Source organism: Dryobates pubescens, chromosome 16, assembly GCF_014839835.1.
Source record: "Dryobates pubescens isolate bDryPub1 chromosome 16, bDryPub1.pri, whole genome shotgun sequence".
Classification (NCBI taxonomy): Eukaryota; Metazoa; Chordata; class Aves; order Piciformes; family Picidae; genus Dryobates; species Dryobates pubescens.
This window is the reverse complement of record NC_071627.1, coordinates 3,847,896-3,863,786: the sequence shown is the minus strand read 5'-3', so window position 1 is coordinate 3,863,786 and position 15,891 is coordinate 3,847,896. Positions and strand designations below refer to the sequence as shown.

The following is a 15,891-nucleotide window of genomic DNA, read 5'->3' as shown; positions in this document are numbered from 1 at the left end:
CTGAGAAGCCCCTGGTGATACCTGGCCTCCAGCAAAAGACCTCCTGTAGAGAGCTGGAGACAACCCTGTGAAGCACTGGTGGTCCTCAGCAGCAGGCTGTCCGCAGGTCCCGGCTGTTCAGACCAGCACCACGCTCTTGCCTGTTTGGAGTAACTCCACATGCCACCCTGCTCCTCCCAGCCCCCTCCAGGCCACCTCCACTGGCACACTGCATGCTGCAGTCCCTGCAGCCTCCTTGCCTTCGCTCTCCCTGGTGGGGCTTGGCAGCTCCCCGTTGCTCAGCCTTCCTGCCCTCCGCTCACTCTCTGCCCTGACTTTGTTCCCAAGAGACGAGGACGAGCTGAGGAAGTCGCTGTCGGAGCTGGTGGACGACAAGGTTGGGGGCAGTGCCAAGAAGGTGACCAGGATCGTGGACAGCAGCAACCCCTTCCTGGACATCCCACAGGCGCTCAACGCTGTCACCTACAAGCACGGCGTCCTCACGCGCAAGACCCACGCGGACATGGACGGCAAGAGAAGTACGGGGGCAGCACACGGCCTCCCCACCATCATCCCTTGCCCTCCTCCTTGCCCTCCTCCTTGCCCTTCTCCTTGCTCTCCTCCTTGCTCTCCTCCTTGCTCTCCTCCTTGCCCTCCTCCTTGCTCTCCTCCTTGCCCTCCTCCTTGCTCTCCTCCTTGCTCTCCTCCTTGCCCTCCTCCTTGCTCTCCTCCTTGCCCTTCTCCTTGCCCTTCTCCTTGCTCTCCTCCTTGCTCTCCTCCTTGCTCTCCTCCTTGCCCTCCTCCTTGCCCTCCTCCTTGCTCTCCTCCTTGCCCTCCTCCTTGCTCTCCTCCTTGCTCTCCTCCTTGCCCTCCTCCTTGCTCTCCTCCTTGCCCTTCTCCTTGCCCTTCTCCTTGCCCTCCTCCTTGCTCTCCTCCTTGCTCTCCTCCTTGCTCTCCTCCTTGCCCTTCTCCTTGCTCTCCTCCTTGCCCTCCTCCTTGCCCTTCTCCTTGCCCTTCTCCTTGCCCTTCTCCTTGCTCTCCTCCTTGCTCTCCTCCTTGCCCTTCTCCTTGCCCTTCTCCTTGCCCTCTTCCTTGCTCTCCTCCTTGCCCTCCTCCTTGCCCTCCTCCTTGCTCTCCCTGCATCCCAGAGAACACAAGAGAGGTCCCCAGCTCCCTGAGCACCAAGGCACAGGGAAGGGAGGGCCTTGAGGCGTTTGTGGGCTTGAATGATTTCAGGAGGCCTCACTCCTCCCTTCCTACTGCCAAGCAACCTCACGGTGCCTGTCCCACCCAGCCAGACCTGAGTTTCCATCCTGTTCATGGACATAACCCTGAATCCCACACTCTGATGCTGCTTCCACAGCAGTTGTCTGCCCCAGCCCAGTCCTCAAAGGTTAGTTCCTGTCCCTGCCCTGCCATGTGCTGGAAAGAGCTGCTGTGTGCTGGCTGGGCAGGAGGATGCCTCCTGGCTCTGCTGTCAGATTACAGGAAAGGCAAAGGACAAGGGACTTGGGAGGTGTTGCTGAGCAGAGGCTGATAACACTGGGACACTCTTTGCTCAGTCACTGCAGCCCATTAGAAGTCTGCAATAGAGATGACCACCAAAGGTCACCCTTGCTTCCAGCACTTTCTTTATAGCCCATGCCTGGAGCAACATCTGTCCTGTGGTGTTGTGGATAGCTGCCCTCATGTCCCCTCCCTATCCAGCTTCCAGCAAGGCCTCTGTCCCCAAGACCATCAGTGTTCCCTTCTGGGTGGAGCAGAAGCTGCCCTGTCCAGGCTATGCCTTCCTAATTCCCCTGAAGCAGAGGAGCTCAAGCAATGTCTCTGCTCCTCATGCAGAGGAATGTGACCCTGGCTTTGGAGGAGCAGAGACTTCCTACAGCTACCCACTGGTGCCTCCATGCCAGCTCATCTCTGGTTCTGAGCTCTTGTTGGGATGCTGCCCCTCAGTCCATGCCTCTCAGAGCGGTGTCCCTGCAGAGAAGCCACTCCTGAGCACTAGCCTGGAGGGTTACTGAGCTCTGGCACCAGGGCATGTTGGTGGTGGGTCAGGGGGAGGGTTGGTTTGGCGAGGAAGGTGTGGGTCAGGCAGCACTTCAGGGCCAGGCTGTGTAATGAAATGTTCTTCCTTTCTTAGCTCCCAGAGGAAGAAGAGGTTGGAAGAAATTTTATGCCGTGCTGAAAGGGACTGTCCTTTATTTACAGAAGGTAACTCTGCTGGCCTGTCCCCTCTGCTGCCCCATGCTGCCTTCAGAGCACTCATGCTGTCCTCAGCAGGAGGCCACAGATGCAAGTAGAGGTCAATCCATGCCCAGATACCTGCATGGACAGATACAAAGCTCTTCCAGGGGCCAGTACACAGAACTGGAGGATGCTGCTGGCCCCTTCAGGTACTGGAAGGCTGCTCTAAGGTCTGCCTGGAGCTTTCTCTTCTCCAGGCTGAACACCCCCACCTCCCTTAGCCTGTCCCCATAGCAGAGCTGCTCCAAGCCCCTGACCATTTTCATGGCCTCCTCTGGACTCTCTTTATCAGGTCAATGTCCTTACAGTGTTGAAGGCTCCAGAGGGGCTCCCTTGCATGTGACTGTGGGCCAGGCAGGGCTGCCAAACCTCTGCTCATCACCCAAGGGCACAGCCCTCTGCACTAAGTGCGAACTACCTGAGCAGCACAGCTGTGCAGGAGCACCCTGAGCAGCAGCACTCCCTGGGCAGATGTTGCTGTCTGCTGCAGGTGATCTCCAGAGCAATGAGAGTAAACAAACACTGCATTATGTAAGCAGGGCAGGAAGGTCCCCGGGGCAGCACAGATGATGACTCAGAGCTCGCTGCACACCCCACTGATCCTCCTCTTTTGCCAGATCCCATGGCACAGGTCCCCAAGCCAGCAGAAAGCTAGCAGCAGACAGTTGTAATCTGCACCATGGGCTGCTCTTGGCCAAAGGCTACCTCTGCAACCTTGCCACTCCTGCAGCTGACAGCAGCTGCAGCCTGCAGAAGAGCACGGATCTTCTCCAGGGCTCTACGTGTGGTCCTCTTCAGGCCTCTTCTCACATCTCAGCCTCTGCTCTTGTTGTATGGCTTTGAGCTGGGAGAGGGCAGATTGAGACTGGAGATGAGGAAGAAATTCTTTCCAGGGAGGCTGGGGAGACACTGGCACAGGGAGGCTGTGGCTGCCTCCTGCCTGGAGGTGTTCCAGGCCAGGCTGGATAAGGCCTTGAGCAAGCTGGGCTGGTGGGAGGTGTCCCTGCCCATGGCAGGGGCTTGGCGCTGGATGAGCTTTGGTGTCCCTTCCATCCCATCCCATTCTATGGTTCTATGCTTCTAGGACATGTCTCCTGGGATGATTCTGTTGAAGGGATTTGTGCTTGGAACAAAACACACTTCCAGGGCAGGATTTTCTTCCCATGATGCACAGCAATGCAGTTTACTGGAGATCTTCTAGAAGAAGGCTTGAGGCCAGCTGCTGATGGGGCAGCGGCTGTGAGTTTTCGTTGCCATAGGAGGCTTGCAGCAGTGACCATCCTGCTGTACTGGAAGAGCTCATTGTGTTTGTCTGGGATGTTTGGGATTGTAAGAGTGAGGGCAAGATTGCTGTGGTGGGTAGAAATCTGAAGTTCTTGTCTAGGGGCCCTGGAACACCTCTGTGAGGAGTGAGAGAATTTGGGCTGCTTGGCCTGGAGAGAGGCAGCCTGGGGGGGATCTGATCAGTGCTGATCAATGCTCAAAGGGTGGGGGGCAGGAGGATGGGGCCAGGCTTTGTTCAGTGGTGCCCAGTGCCAGCCCAAGGGGCAGTGGGCACAGACTGGACCATCAGAAGTTCATCTGAAGATGAGGAGGAACTTCTGTAATGGAAGGGTGCTGGAGCCCTGGAGCAGGCTGCCCACAGAGGTGGTGGAGTCTCCATCTCTGGAGACCTGCCTGGACGCATTCCTGCGTGACCTGCCCTGGGTGATCCTGCCTTGGCAGGGGGTTGGCCTGGATGATCTCCAGAGGTCCCTTCCAACCCCTAATGTTCTGTGATCCTGTGCTCCATGCTTCCCTGGAAGCAAGGCTTGCAGGTCCCTGCCTGTCTTGGGTTGAGCGGACAGAAGCTCCTTTACCCCACCCCAAAGGAGTAAGAAAAACAGAACACAGGCAGGATTGGGAAGCTGGATGGAAATAACCATTCACAACTGTACACAGCAGCACAAAACACACACTGTGGCAGCCTCATCCCTGGAGGTTTTTGCAGCCAGGCTGGATGTGGCTCTGGGCAACCTGATCTAGTGTGAGGGGTCCCTGCAGGGGGCTTGGAACTGGCTGATCCTTGAGGTCCCTTCCAACCCGGACAATTCTGTGATTCTATACTCAGCCTTGGCCCACTTCTCCATCCTGGGCTTACCAAAACCTCACTAGGCCAACAGCTTCCAAAACTTTCTCCCCCAAACCTCACTACCTGCACCCCTACCCCCCTCCCTGCTTCCCACAAACCTCCCCTGCATGGCAAGAGATAAGGATCCATGGTGGGAGCAGGGAGGAAGAGAAAGGAGCAGAACAGACAATGCTGGCTGTTTGTATAGGGGAGTAGATCATGGGAATGAAATAACAAAGGTTACACTTTGCCAATGTCCACCCCCTGGATGGTCTGGCCTTTCTGGAGGACTTCAAGAACCTCTCTGGTTCTTAAAGCCATAACAATGCCTTACACCAACAGGGCTGGTGAGGGGCCTGAGGAGTAGGGCTTGTGGAGAGCAGCTGAAGGAACTGGTTTGGAAAGGAGGAGGCTGAGGGGAGACTGCATTGCTGTCTACAGCTACCTGAGGGGATGTTGTGGAGAGGTTGGTGCTGGTCTCTTCTCACAGGTGATTAGTGATAGAACGACAGGGACTGGCCTCAGGCTGCCACTGGGTAGGTTTGGGCTGGACATTGGGAAAGATTTTGCACAGAGGGGGTGGTCAGATGCTGCCCAGGGAAGTGGTGGAGTCACCAACCCTGGATGTGTTTAAAGGTCATTTGGATGTGGTGCTTAGGGCTATGGCCTACTTGCAGAGTAGGGCTCTTGTTCTCTTGTTTGGACTTGGTGATCCTGAGGGTCTTTTCCAACCTGAATGTTTCTGTGTGACTCTGATGACCTTCAGGAGAAACAGGTTATGAAACTGAGGCTTTCTTCATGGACACAAAAACAGCTGAGATGTGGCCAGGGTATGAACAAGTCTGATAAATAATAGCCATGACTGATCACAGTCACAGAGTGGTAGGGGTTGGAAGGGGCCTCAAAAGGTCATTGAGCCCAGCTTATCAGGAGGGGCAGGAGCTGCCAGGGGTGCCCCAAGGGAGCAGCCTTTGCAACAACAGCAGAAGCTCACATGGTGAACATTTGGGCAAAGGGTTTGCCAAAGGGAGGCTGCTTGGGCATCAGCTGCTGCCAGAGTGCTGTGCTTTGAGAAAGGGGAGGCTGAGGGCTGACCTCACTGCTCTCTGCACCCCCCTGACAGCAGGTTATGGAGAGGCTGGTGCTGGTCTCTCCTCACAGGGCATTAGCTATAGAACAAGAGGGAATGGCCTCAAGCTGCAGCAGGGCAGGTTTAGACTGGACAGTAGGAAACATTTTTCACAGCCAGAGTGGTCAGACACTGGCAGAGGCTGCTCAGGGAGGTGGGGGAGTCACCAGCCCTGGGGGTGCTTGAAGGTCGTTCAGATGTGGTGCCTGGGGACAGGGTTTAGGGATGAGCTTTGTAGGACAGGGGCAGTGCTTGGACTTGGGGGCCCCAGGGGTCTTTGCCAACCTGAGTGATTCTGTGGTTCAGTGATTCTGTGACTCTGTGGCTCTGTGGTTCTGTCTGTGGTCCTCTTCAGAGGGTTGCTGTGCCTGGGCTTGGACACTCTGTCAGGCTTGCAGAGACAGGACAGAAGGATGTGCCCATGAATACAAAGTCCCTGCCACTTCCAAGCTTTCCCAGCACCCCAACAGAGAGAGGATAAACATCCACCTGTCCTGCAGAGTCCTGCCTGAGGGGTGGTTTGCAGAGCAAGTGTTGCACAACCCAAGAAGGAAATGATGTGCCAGCCTCCCAGGCTCTCCAGATAAAGCTGAGGTTTGGGCTTCAGCACAAACCACTGGGAAAGGCTTTCTGGTGGGGAGTTAGGGGAGAAGGTAACTCTTGCCAGACCCTGCTGGTGCCATGCAGCACAGGGTCAGCCTGTTCCAGTTTTTCATTCAGACCAAACCAAGACTCAAAGCTTGATAGAGGAAGTTCCCAGGAGTTTATGAGGAAACTCTCCTCAGTTTAGGGTTGGAGGAGCAAGCTGAGTAGAAATGAAAGAGAGAGGAAAGGAGGGGTGGGAAGGAGGGCCTGGGGAGGTAGGTGTGTAGGAAGGAGGAATGGGCAGGCACAGAGGGATGTGGACCCAGGACAGGCAGGAGGGTGCCTGGCCAGGCAGAGGTCTGTTAGAAGCAGTTGAGGCAGCAGCCCTGTGGCTGTGACTTGCCACTGCCTGGGTGTTAACTGCTGCATAAGCAAGTTCCAGCACAACCCAGTGGAGCTGCTGCCTGCTGCCCCGAAGGGATGCAGCAGGGTCTGGAGGAGGAACTGCAGGCTGGGGAGCAGGGCACACCTCTGCTGTGCTTTAGTCTGCACTGGGCACTGACTCACTCCGTGGCCTTTGGCAATTTACTTCACCTCTGTGAAATGGAGATAATTGTCCTTAATCCCCACCTGCAGAGGGGTGCTGAGAGCAAGCAGGGTGAGCTGTAAGGCAGGAGGAGCTTTTCTATGGCAGGGTGCAGGGCTTCCTGCAGGGTCTGCCCTTGGAGGTCCCAGTCCCAAGCTGCGGTTGCAGGCAAGCCCTTGCCGTGGTGGGTCATCGAGGTGCTGGGCAGAAGGTTGGACTTGATGACCTTAGAGGCCTTTCTCAGCCTGGATTCTGTGCAGTGCTACTTGAAGCACCAAGCTCATGAGGAGCCTGAGAAGGACACAGGGGGTAGGTTTTCTTATTAAACAATTGAGGCAGGTGAAGGTGAGCTGAAGAGGAAGGAAAAGAGGGAACCCAGCTCACAGCCACATCCAGCCTGGCTGCAAACACCTCCAGGCATGAGGCTGCCACCACCTCCCTGGGCAACCTGTGCCAGGCTCTCACCACCCTCATGGGGAACAACTTCTTCCTCACAGCCAATCTCAATCTCCCCACTTCTACTTTTGCTCCATCCCCCCCAGCCCTATCCCTCCCTGACACCCTCCAAAGTCCCTCCCCAGCTTTCTTGGAGCCCCCTGCAGATCCTGCAAGGCCACAAGAAGGTCTCCCTGGAGCCTTCTCCTCTCCAGCCTGCACAACCCCAACTCTTTCAGTCTGTCTCCAGAGCAGCTCCAGCCCTCTGCTCCTCCTCCTGGCCCTTCTCTGGACACCTTCCAGCACCTCCAGATCCTTCCTGTCCTAGGGGCTTCAGAGCTGGCCCCAGAGCTGCAGCTGTGGTCTCAGCAGAGTGGAGCAGAGGGGCAGAATCCCCTCCCTCCCCTGCTGGCCACACTTCTCTTGCTGCAGCCCAGGCTCTGCTTGGCTCTCTGGGCTGCAAGTCCTCCCTGCTGGCTCCTGCTGAGCTTCTCCTCCCCCAGCACCCCCAAGGCCTTTTCTTCAGGGCTGCTCTCCAGCCAGTCCCTGCCCAGCCTGAGCCAGTGCCTGGGATTGCCCTGACCCAGCTGCAGAAGCTTTGATCTGTGGAGCTTCTGTCAGTTGTGGATCTCTCACCAGAGGGATGGGCAGTAGGGGAGAGCTGGAGCACAAAGAGTGAACCAAGGACACTGTGGAGCACTGCCACAGAAGAGACTGAGGAAAGGCTGAGAGCCTGGAGAGAGGAAGGCTGAGAGGGAATCTGATCAATGTCTACAAACAGCTGCAGGGTGGCTGCCAGGAGGATGCAGCCAGGCTCTGCTCAGGGACACCCAGAGACAGGACAAGGGGCAAGGGATGGAAACCCAGTCACAGGAACTTCCACCCCTACATGAGGAGAACTTCTGTGATGTGAGGGTGCTGGAGCCCTGGAGCAGGCTGCACAGAGAGGTTGTGAAGTCTCTCTAGAGATCTTTAAAACCCACCTGGATGTGTTCCTGTGTGACCTGCCCTAAGTGGTCCTGCTTGGCAGGGGGGGTTGGACTGGTTGATGTCTGGAGGTCTCTTCCAACCCCAGCACTCTGTGATTCAGTGACCATAACAGGTCTTTATGAGGCAAAGCATTTGGGTTTTAGTTTCTTTAAAGACTAATAGCTCATTCCTCTGGTTGCTGGACTCAGCCATTGGGGGAAGGCTTCTCCACTGCCCTGCAGTGGCACTGAGTGCAGGGTGCCTGCAGCACCCTTCCTTTCCTCTGCTAAGACCTTGGGGGTCACCTAAAGAAGGTAGTTGTGTGGGCAGGGATCCCATGCCTGAACTCTCTGGGCTCTGGGTCTTGTGGTTATTGCTTTGCACAAGGCTACAGTCACATACTGGGGGACACAGTCTGGCAACCACTGTCCTGGTGTGAGGATTGCTTCAAACAAGGAGAGAAGGAAAGACTTCAGAAACTTATTTTAAGCAAGCAGCCACATCCCAGGGAGGTGGTGAAGTCACCATCCCTGGAGATGTTCAAGAAGTGAGTGGATGTGGCACCTGGGGACATGCTCTGGTGGCCATGGAGGTGTTGGGCTGGTTGGTCCTAGGAGAACTTTCCCAACTTTAATGATTCTATGATCCATGGGCTAGAAAGTGCTGGTCCCTGGTGCTCTGAAACGCAACAGAGGGTAGACCTGTAAGGTCCCCAGACCAGGGTGAGCCACAAGGAGACTGTAGTGTGGCTGTGCCCTGAGCTGCTGGACTCGTGCCACCAGGACGTGGGGCAAGCACCTGAATGCAGGTCTGCAGAACAGGCTGAGCTCCAGCCTGAAAGCCAAGGAAGGGCTGGAACCCACAGACCACCACCCTTGGCCAGAGCTGGCAGCCAAGGACAATGAAGGGATGTGAAACATCAGAGTGAATTGGTGCTGAAGGGTTGCACTGCAGCCAGCAGGGCAAGGCAGGGCCCTCCAGGGACGGCCTGTGCTGGTGTGGCCTCTAGCATGGTGGAGGGAGGGGTGCTGGGGTGCTGGCTTCTTTTAGCCAGGGCCAGGTTTTCTTACTTCTGTTCATCCATCCATCTATCCTTCCATCCCTTCATCCATCCATCCATCCATCCATCCCTCCCTCCATCCATCTATCCAGGACATGAGCCAGCAGTGGGCTCAGGTAGCCAAGAAGGTCAATGGCATCCTGGCCTGGATCAGCAATGGTGTGGCCAGCAGGACAGGGATGTGATTGTCCTCCTCTGCTCAGCAGTGGGTTCAGTTCTGGGCTCCTCACTCTGAGAAGGACACTGAGGGGCTGGAGCAGGTCCAGAGAAGAGCAACCAGGTTGGTGAAGGGCTTTGAATAGAGGTCCTGTGAGGGGCAGCTGAGGGACCTGGGGGTGTTTCATCTTCGTTAGAGGAAGCTGAGAGGAGACCTCAGCAGCCTCTGCAGCTCCCTCAAAGGAGGCTGGAGCCAGGTGGGGCTTGGTCTCTTCTCACATGCTACAAGTGGCAGGACAAGAGGAAACAGCCTCAGGTTGTGCCAGGGGAGGTTCAGGTTGGATATTAGGAACAATTCCTTCCCAGCAAGGGTCCTCAGGCCCTGTCCCAGGCTGCCCAGGGAGGTGGTGGAGTCCCCAGCCCTGGAGGTGTTTGAAAGCTGCCTGGATGTGGTGCTGAGGGATGTGGTGCAGTGGCAGTGGCTGAGCAGCACTGGGGGATTGTGAGCTCTGGGTCAGTGTTGGGCTGGATGATCCCAGAGGTCTCTCCCAACCTCAGCAGTTCTGTGGTTCTACCTTTCTGTAATTGTGTGAAATTGTCCTTCAGTGGAGAAAGTGAAGCAGGAGAGAGGGAATGCTGCTGCCAGCTGCCCAGTGCCAGCCTGATGAGTTACAGCAGAGACCGTGCCAGAGTGGCACCCATGCCGAAGGGGAGCCGAGCATGCTCCAGGTGGGCCACGCTCTGGCAGCTGCCCAGCGAGCCCCACATGGATCAGCTGTGCTGCTGCTCCAGGTGCAAGAGCCAGGGCCAGACCCTTGGCCACACACAGCTGCAGCACCAAGGCAGGGACCTGCTGGTACCTGCTGAGAACAGGGAGCTGCGTCCTGGCTGGAGCTCTGCAGCCTGAGTGGAGCTCTGCAGGAACCTGGCCCTGGTCCTGCCTTCCCCCAGCGCCTCAGGCGTGTGCCACGGGAGGGATAACTCCTGGTAATTACAGCTCCAACAGTTCTTTCTTCAGGTCTCCCCAGTCAGCTTAACGAGGGGAGAAGCTGCCAGGTGTTAATTACTGTCATTAGCAGCTCCCAGCGTTCGCTTCTCTTGGTCTCGGCACCCTGTGATTAGAGCAGGGGGGGAAAGGCAGGGCCGGGGCAGCAGCTCGCAGGTGTTGCTGTGGTGGTTACCCAAGGAAGCTTTCCTCTCCGCAGGATGAATACAAACCTGACAAAGACCTCTCAGAAGTGGATCTGAAGAATGCCATCCGTGTGCACCACGCCTTAGCCACCAAAGCCTCTGACTACAGCAAGAAGTCCAACGTGCTCAAGCTGAAGACAGCTGACTGGAGAGTCTTCCTCTTCCAGGCTCCGTGAGTACCAGCACAGCATGCAGGGACCAGCTGAACCTCCTGAGGCTCAGCGAGAGCAAGGGCAGGGCCCGGCACGGGGGCTGGAACCACCCTCACTATCGGTGCAGGCTGGGGAAGGAGGGGATAGAAAGCAGCCCTGGGGAAAAGGACTTGGGGTGCTGGTGGGGGAGAAGCTGGGCAGGAGCCAGCAATGGGCACTGGCAGCACAGGAGGCCAAGGGCAGCCTGGGCTGCATCCAAAGCAGTGTGGCCAGAGCTGGAGAGAGAGGATCAGATCCTGCCCCTCTGGGGCCCCCAACACAGGAAGGACCTGGACCTGATGGAGAGGGTCCAGAGGAGTCGGAGCAGCTCTGCTATGGGGACAGGCTGAGGGAGCTGGGGCTGTTCAGCCTGGAGAAGAGAAGGCTCCAGGGAGACCTCAGAGCAGCTTCCAGTCCCTGAAGGGGCTACAAGAAGGCTGCAGAGGGACTGTTCCCAAAGGCCTGCAGGGACAGCACCAGGGGCAATGGCTTCAAACTAGAGCAGAGCAGATGGAGATTGGATGTGAGGAACAAGTTCTGCAGCAGGAGGCTGGTAGAACACTGCAACAGGTTGCCCAGGTGGTTGGGAACTCATCCCTGGAGCTATTCCAGGTGAGGCTGGACAGAGCTCTGGGCAAGCTGCTCTGGTGGAGGATGTCCCTGCTGAGTGCAGGGGGTTGGACTGGGTGAACTTTGGAGGTCCCTTCCAGCCTAGAGCATTTTATGACAGGCAGCCTGACCTCCAGCCACTGCCAGACTCCCTCTGCCTGGCCAGAGCAGCACAGGCAGGAGGGGACAAACCTGGAGGGAGCAAGGTGCTAAGCAGGAGGACTGAGGGTGAGGCCTGGAGGGCTGTGCAAAGGTCCTGCTGAGGGGGTCACAGGTCTGCCTGTCCCTCCTGGGAGCTGTGTGTCAGTGCTGGAGGTTTTCTGCTGTGTCACCAAGGTGGGCTGGGCAGGATGGGATGGGTTCTCAAGAGCTGAGTAAAGGACAGACCTTGCTAACCTCTACTGGAAGGAGAACAATCTGTGTGATGGATATCTGTATGGAACTGCAGAGCTGCTGGGCCCCTCCTCAGCTTTTGATGGGGAAACCATCTAGAGCTCATGAAGAAGCCTCCCCAGCCAGGCTGTGTCTTCTTTCTTCCTCAGGCACTGCAGAGGGAAGTAGCTCAGGTAGTGTCAAACCTGCTGGAGTCATCCTCTGCCTGGGACTTCTCTCATCTCCTGCTGAGACAGGGCTCATCCTGAGCTACTGAAGTCAGGCCTGACATCCAGATTTGTGAAGTGGAAACCCACTTGAAGGCTGTGGGGAGCAGTGCCTGAGAGGTCTAGTGAGGGACCCTGGGCAGTGTCCCATCAACAGCACAAGCAAGGGATCCACTCTGCTCCCTGGGACCTCTGCTCTGTGGCTTCTGCTCTCCAAGGTTATCTTTGGCTCTTGCTTCCTCTCCCAGCTCCTCAGGGGCTGCAGTCAGAGATGCCACGGAAGGCAGGTCTGCCAGGCCTTCAGGAAGACAACAGCCCTGAAGTCATTAGGGCAGTGTGGAGGAGCAAGCCAGCCAGGGTTCTCCTCTGCTTGCAGCCCAGGGTGGCACCAAAGGGCTCCAAAGCAAGGCCACGATGGCCCTCCTGAAAGAGGCTGCCTCCAGGGCTGCTGTGAGCTGGCTGGTCCGGGGTCAGAAGCATTTACAGACCCCTCCCCCCCTCCCCTCTGCCCTCTTCCACAACAGGAGTAAAGAAGAGATGCTGTCCTGGATCCTGAGGATCAACCTTGTTGCTGCCATTTTCTCTGCCCCAGCTTTCCCAGCTGCCATCTGCTCCATGAAGAAGTTCTGCCGCCCGCTCCTGCCCTCGTCCATGACCAAGCTGTGCCAGGTAACCTGGGAGAGAAGGAGCAATGGAGGGGTGCCCACCACCCAGCCAGCCCTTCAGCCCAGGCTGAGCCCACCCACAGCTCCCCCAGCTCCTGCCTGACAGACTCAGCCAGGAGCTCAGGACTGGAGTGGGTGCCTTGGGCAGCCTGAGGCCAGCCCTGGTGCCCAGCCAAAGTGTGGCTGTGGAGCAGCCCTGGGCACTCCTGCAGCTTGGCTCTGGCTTGTTGATTGCTCTCTGCTCATCACATCCCAGCACCTCTCTGCTGCTGCAGTTGAAGCAGCTGATGCTGCTGAGCCAGGCAGCCAGCTGCAGCCCTGGTTTATCTCATAGCATGGCACTCAGAAGTGGCACCTTGCCACAGGTGAAGGAGGAGTCTGAGTCCCACTAGGTGGGGAGGGTTTTCTGGAAGCAGGGAGCCGTGCTGCACCAGATCAAGGCTGACTAAGGCTCAGTCAACCAAGAGCAAGGGGCAGCTGCCATCCCAGGAGCACCTTTTGTTTGTGCTGTCCAAGGAAAGCCCAACCTGCCCTAGCACCTCCAAAGAGGAGAAGCACACTGCCAGTGGTGCCCAGCAAAGGAAAGCACAGCCTGGAGTGTCAGTGCAGAGACACAGCTGCTGCCTGCTGACCCAGGTGTGGCCAGGTGTCCCCTTCCTCAGAGCCCAGATGGGGAGGGGGCCATGGTTTAATGGCTGATGGCAGGGCTGGATGGTTTTAGAGGTCTTCCAGCCAAACCAATGCTGAGATCCTCTGATCTCAAAGAAGAGAGCAGGAGGAGCAGCTCTGGGGCACTGCTGGCTCTGGTTGGCTGCTCAAGGCTGCAGAGCATTTTGTGCTTGTGATGCTAGGGGAGCCCAGGTGCCAAGGCAAACCACTGCTGGCACTGGCAGTGCAAGAGAGGAGATCTTGCTCAGATACCTGTGCCTCACCTGCTCCTCACCAGCCAGGTGTGCCAGCACACTGCAGAGCTTTGGCTGCAGCACAGCTGCCATCCTTGCAGGGGCAGATGCAGGCAGGCAGTGCACAGGGAGCTGCACTCCTGCCTCTGCACCCCTGACACTCTTCTCTCTGCAGGAGGAGCAGCTGAGGTCTCATGAAAATAAGATGAAGCAGATTGCAGATGAATTAGCAGAGCATAAATTGCATCCTGTGGAGAAGAGCCTCAAGTCAAAAGAGGCTGAGGAGTACAGACTCAAGGAGCATTACCTAATATTTGAGGTAAAGGAACCTCCATCTTTTCTCTGGTAAATGATAACTTGCCTGATTTAGCAGAGCTAAGGACCCCAGGGTGGATACTGTGAGCCTGGAGAGCCTGAGAGGAGAGAGAAGGATGAAGGTTCATGGGCTGGGTGGGTGTCTAGGGACAACAGCAAGCTTCACTGCCGTACACTGAAGCTACAAATAGGAAACCACAGACACCCCCTCCCCTCTGTGAGTCCTGACCAGAGGAGGGAACAACCAAGGAGAGAAAGAAAATCCTCCTCTGCTGTGTGGAACTTCCTCAGGTCCCAGGCAGGGAAGTGGTTCAGGTCTGGCTGTGCTCCAGCCCTCAGCAGTGGCAGTGAAAACCTCAGGGAGTCCCAGGGAGCATCGACCTCATTCTGCTGCAGTGATGTGTGTAAGTGAAGCCTAGAGCAGGGTGGCAGGTGACTGCAGACCCTCTGAGGGTGCATGCAGCTGAGCGTGGTAGCCTTCTGCAAGGTCTAAGAAGCATTTGGTGTTTGGAGGAGCAGGGTAGTTGTTGCAGAGAGAGCTGAGCAGAAGGTCTGATTGCTGCCACAGAACCACTGGAATGGGTGGGAAAGGGCTGCTGGAGGCTTCTAGTCCTGCTTCAGGTGATGCCTGCTGCCAGGCAATGCTGAGTGCCTCCTTTTGGGGCAACTTCAGGCTAGATGGAATGGAATGGAATAGAATTAACCAGGTTGGAAAAGACCTTTGAGATCATCAAGTCCAACCTATCACCCAACACCATCTAATCAACTAAACCATGGCACCAAGCACCCCATCCAGTCTCTTGCTAAACACCTCCACCACCTCCCTGGGCAGCACATTCCAATGGCCAATCTCTCTCTCTATGAAGAACTTCTTCCTAACATCCAGCCTAAACCTCCCCTGGCACAGCTCTGCAATGGGGACAGGCTGAGGGAGCTGGGGGTGTTCAGCCTGGAGAAGAGAAGGCTCCAGGGAGACCTCAGAGCAGCCTCCCAGTCCCTGAAGGGGCTACAAGAAGGCTGCAGAGGGACTGTTCCCAAAGGCCTGCAGGGACAGCACCAGGGGCAATGGCTTCAAACCAGAGCAGAGCAGATGGAGATTGGATGTAAGGAACAAGCTCTGCACCAGGAGGCTGCTGGAGCACTGCAACAGGTTGCCCAGGGAGGTGGTTGGGGACCCATCCCTGGAGCTACTCCAGGTGAGGCTGGAGAGGGCTCTGGGCAACCTGCTCTGGTGGAGGATGTCCCTGCTGAGTGCAGGGGGTTGGACTGGGTGAGCTTTGGAGGTCCCTTCCAGCCCAGACCGAGTGGCTGTGCTGCCCAGGTGTGCCGTGGCCTCTCCCCGTTGCCAGGCTCTCTGTTGCCTCTCTCCCTGCAGAAGAGTCGCTACGAGACCTACATCAGCCTGCTGTGCATGAAGATCAAAGCAGGGACCGATGACCTGGAGAGGATTGAGAGCAGCTTCCTGAAGGTGGAGGCTGAGGAGCTGGCTCTGCGCAAGACGCACTCCAGCCCCTCGCTGAGCCAGGGCCACGCGCCCGGCCCCAGGGGCGACAAGGACCTCTTGGAGCACAACACCTAACGCGGCCCCGCGGACGGGGGTGGCCCCACGGTGTTCTGCGCTCCTGGGCTGCATCGAAGAGCACAATTGAACCTAGGAACTGCCCGAGCAGAGCCCCAGCTGCGCGAGGTGGCGGCTGCTGTAGTGACGGAACAGCAGAGCTTTGGCCGGCACGCCCTGGCCGCACCCTGGCGCTCCGGCCTCACACGCGCCGGCTCCTCTCCATCCCCGGCACCGCCTCTGGCTTTCCCTTCCCTCCTGCTGCAGCCTGCACAACCAGGAGCTGCCCTGGTTCTCCATCAGCCAGGTTGCTCTTTTCTCCACCTGCTCCTCTCCCCGGAGTCCCCCACCAGTGGCAGTCCTCAGTTCCCTGCCGTGCAGGAAGCCCAGCCCAGAGGGTGGCCTGTGGCACCAGCGGCGTTCCAAAGAGGGGCACAGAGTGGCAAGGAGAGCGGCGGCTTGTGGCAGGATGGGTGGCAGGCAGCAGCTGAGCAAGAGGCACCTTCAGCAGGGCGTGTGGGGATGTCACCTGCCCCGTGGCAGGAGAGGCCTCTGTCACCTCCTCCTTGTTATCTATATATATAGATATATATATACATAGGAATATA

The 15,891-nt window shown here is 57.2% G+C and overlaps 1 protein-coding gene across 1 annotated transcript in view; it reads left to right on the top strand.

The window, feature by feature from the left end:
• PSD2 (pleckstrin and Sec7 domain containing 2) overlaps positions 1-15,422 on the top strand; it is a 42,700-nt gene extending 27,278 nt beyond the window's left edge. Inside the window, exons 9-14 of the mRNA XM_054168414.1 lie at positions 328-518; positions 2,120-2,190; positions 10,459-10,616; positions 12,368-12,512; positions 13,586-13,729; positions 15,101-15,422. Coding sequence (XP_054024389.1) covers positions 328-518; positions 2,120-2,190; positions 10,459-10,616; positions 12,368-12,512; positions 13,586-13,729; positions 15,101-15,304 — 913 coding nt within the window. The 3' untranslated portion in view covers positions 15,305-15,422. The remainder of the gene's footprint in view (positions 1-327; positions 519-2,119; positions 2,191-10,458; positions 10,617-12,367; positions 12,513-13,585; positions 13,730-15,100) is intronic.
• Positions 15,423-15,891: the final 469 nt, after the last annotated feature.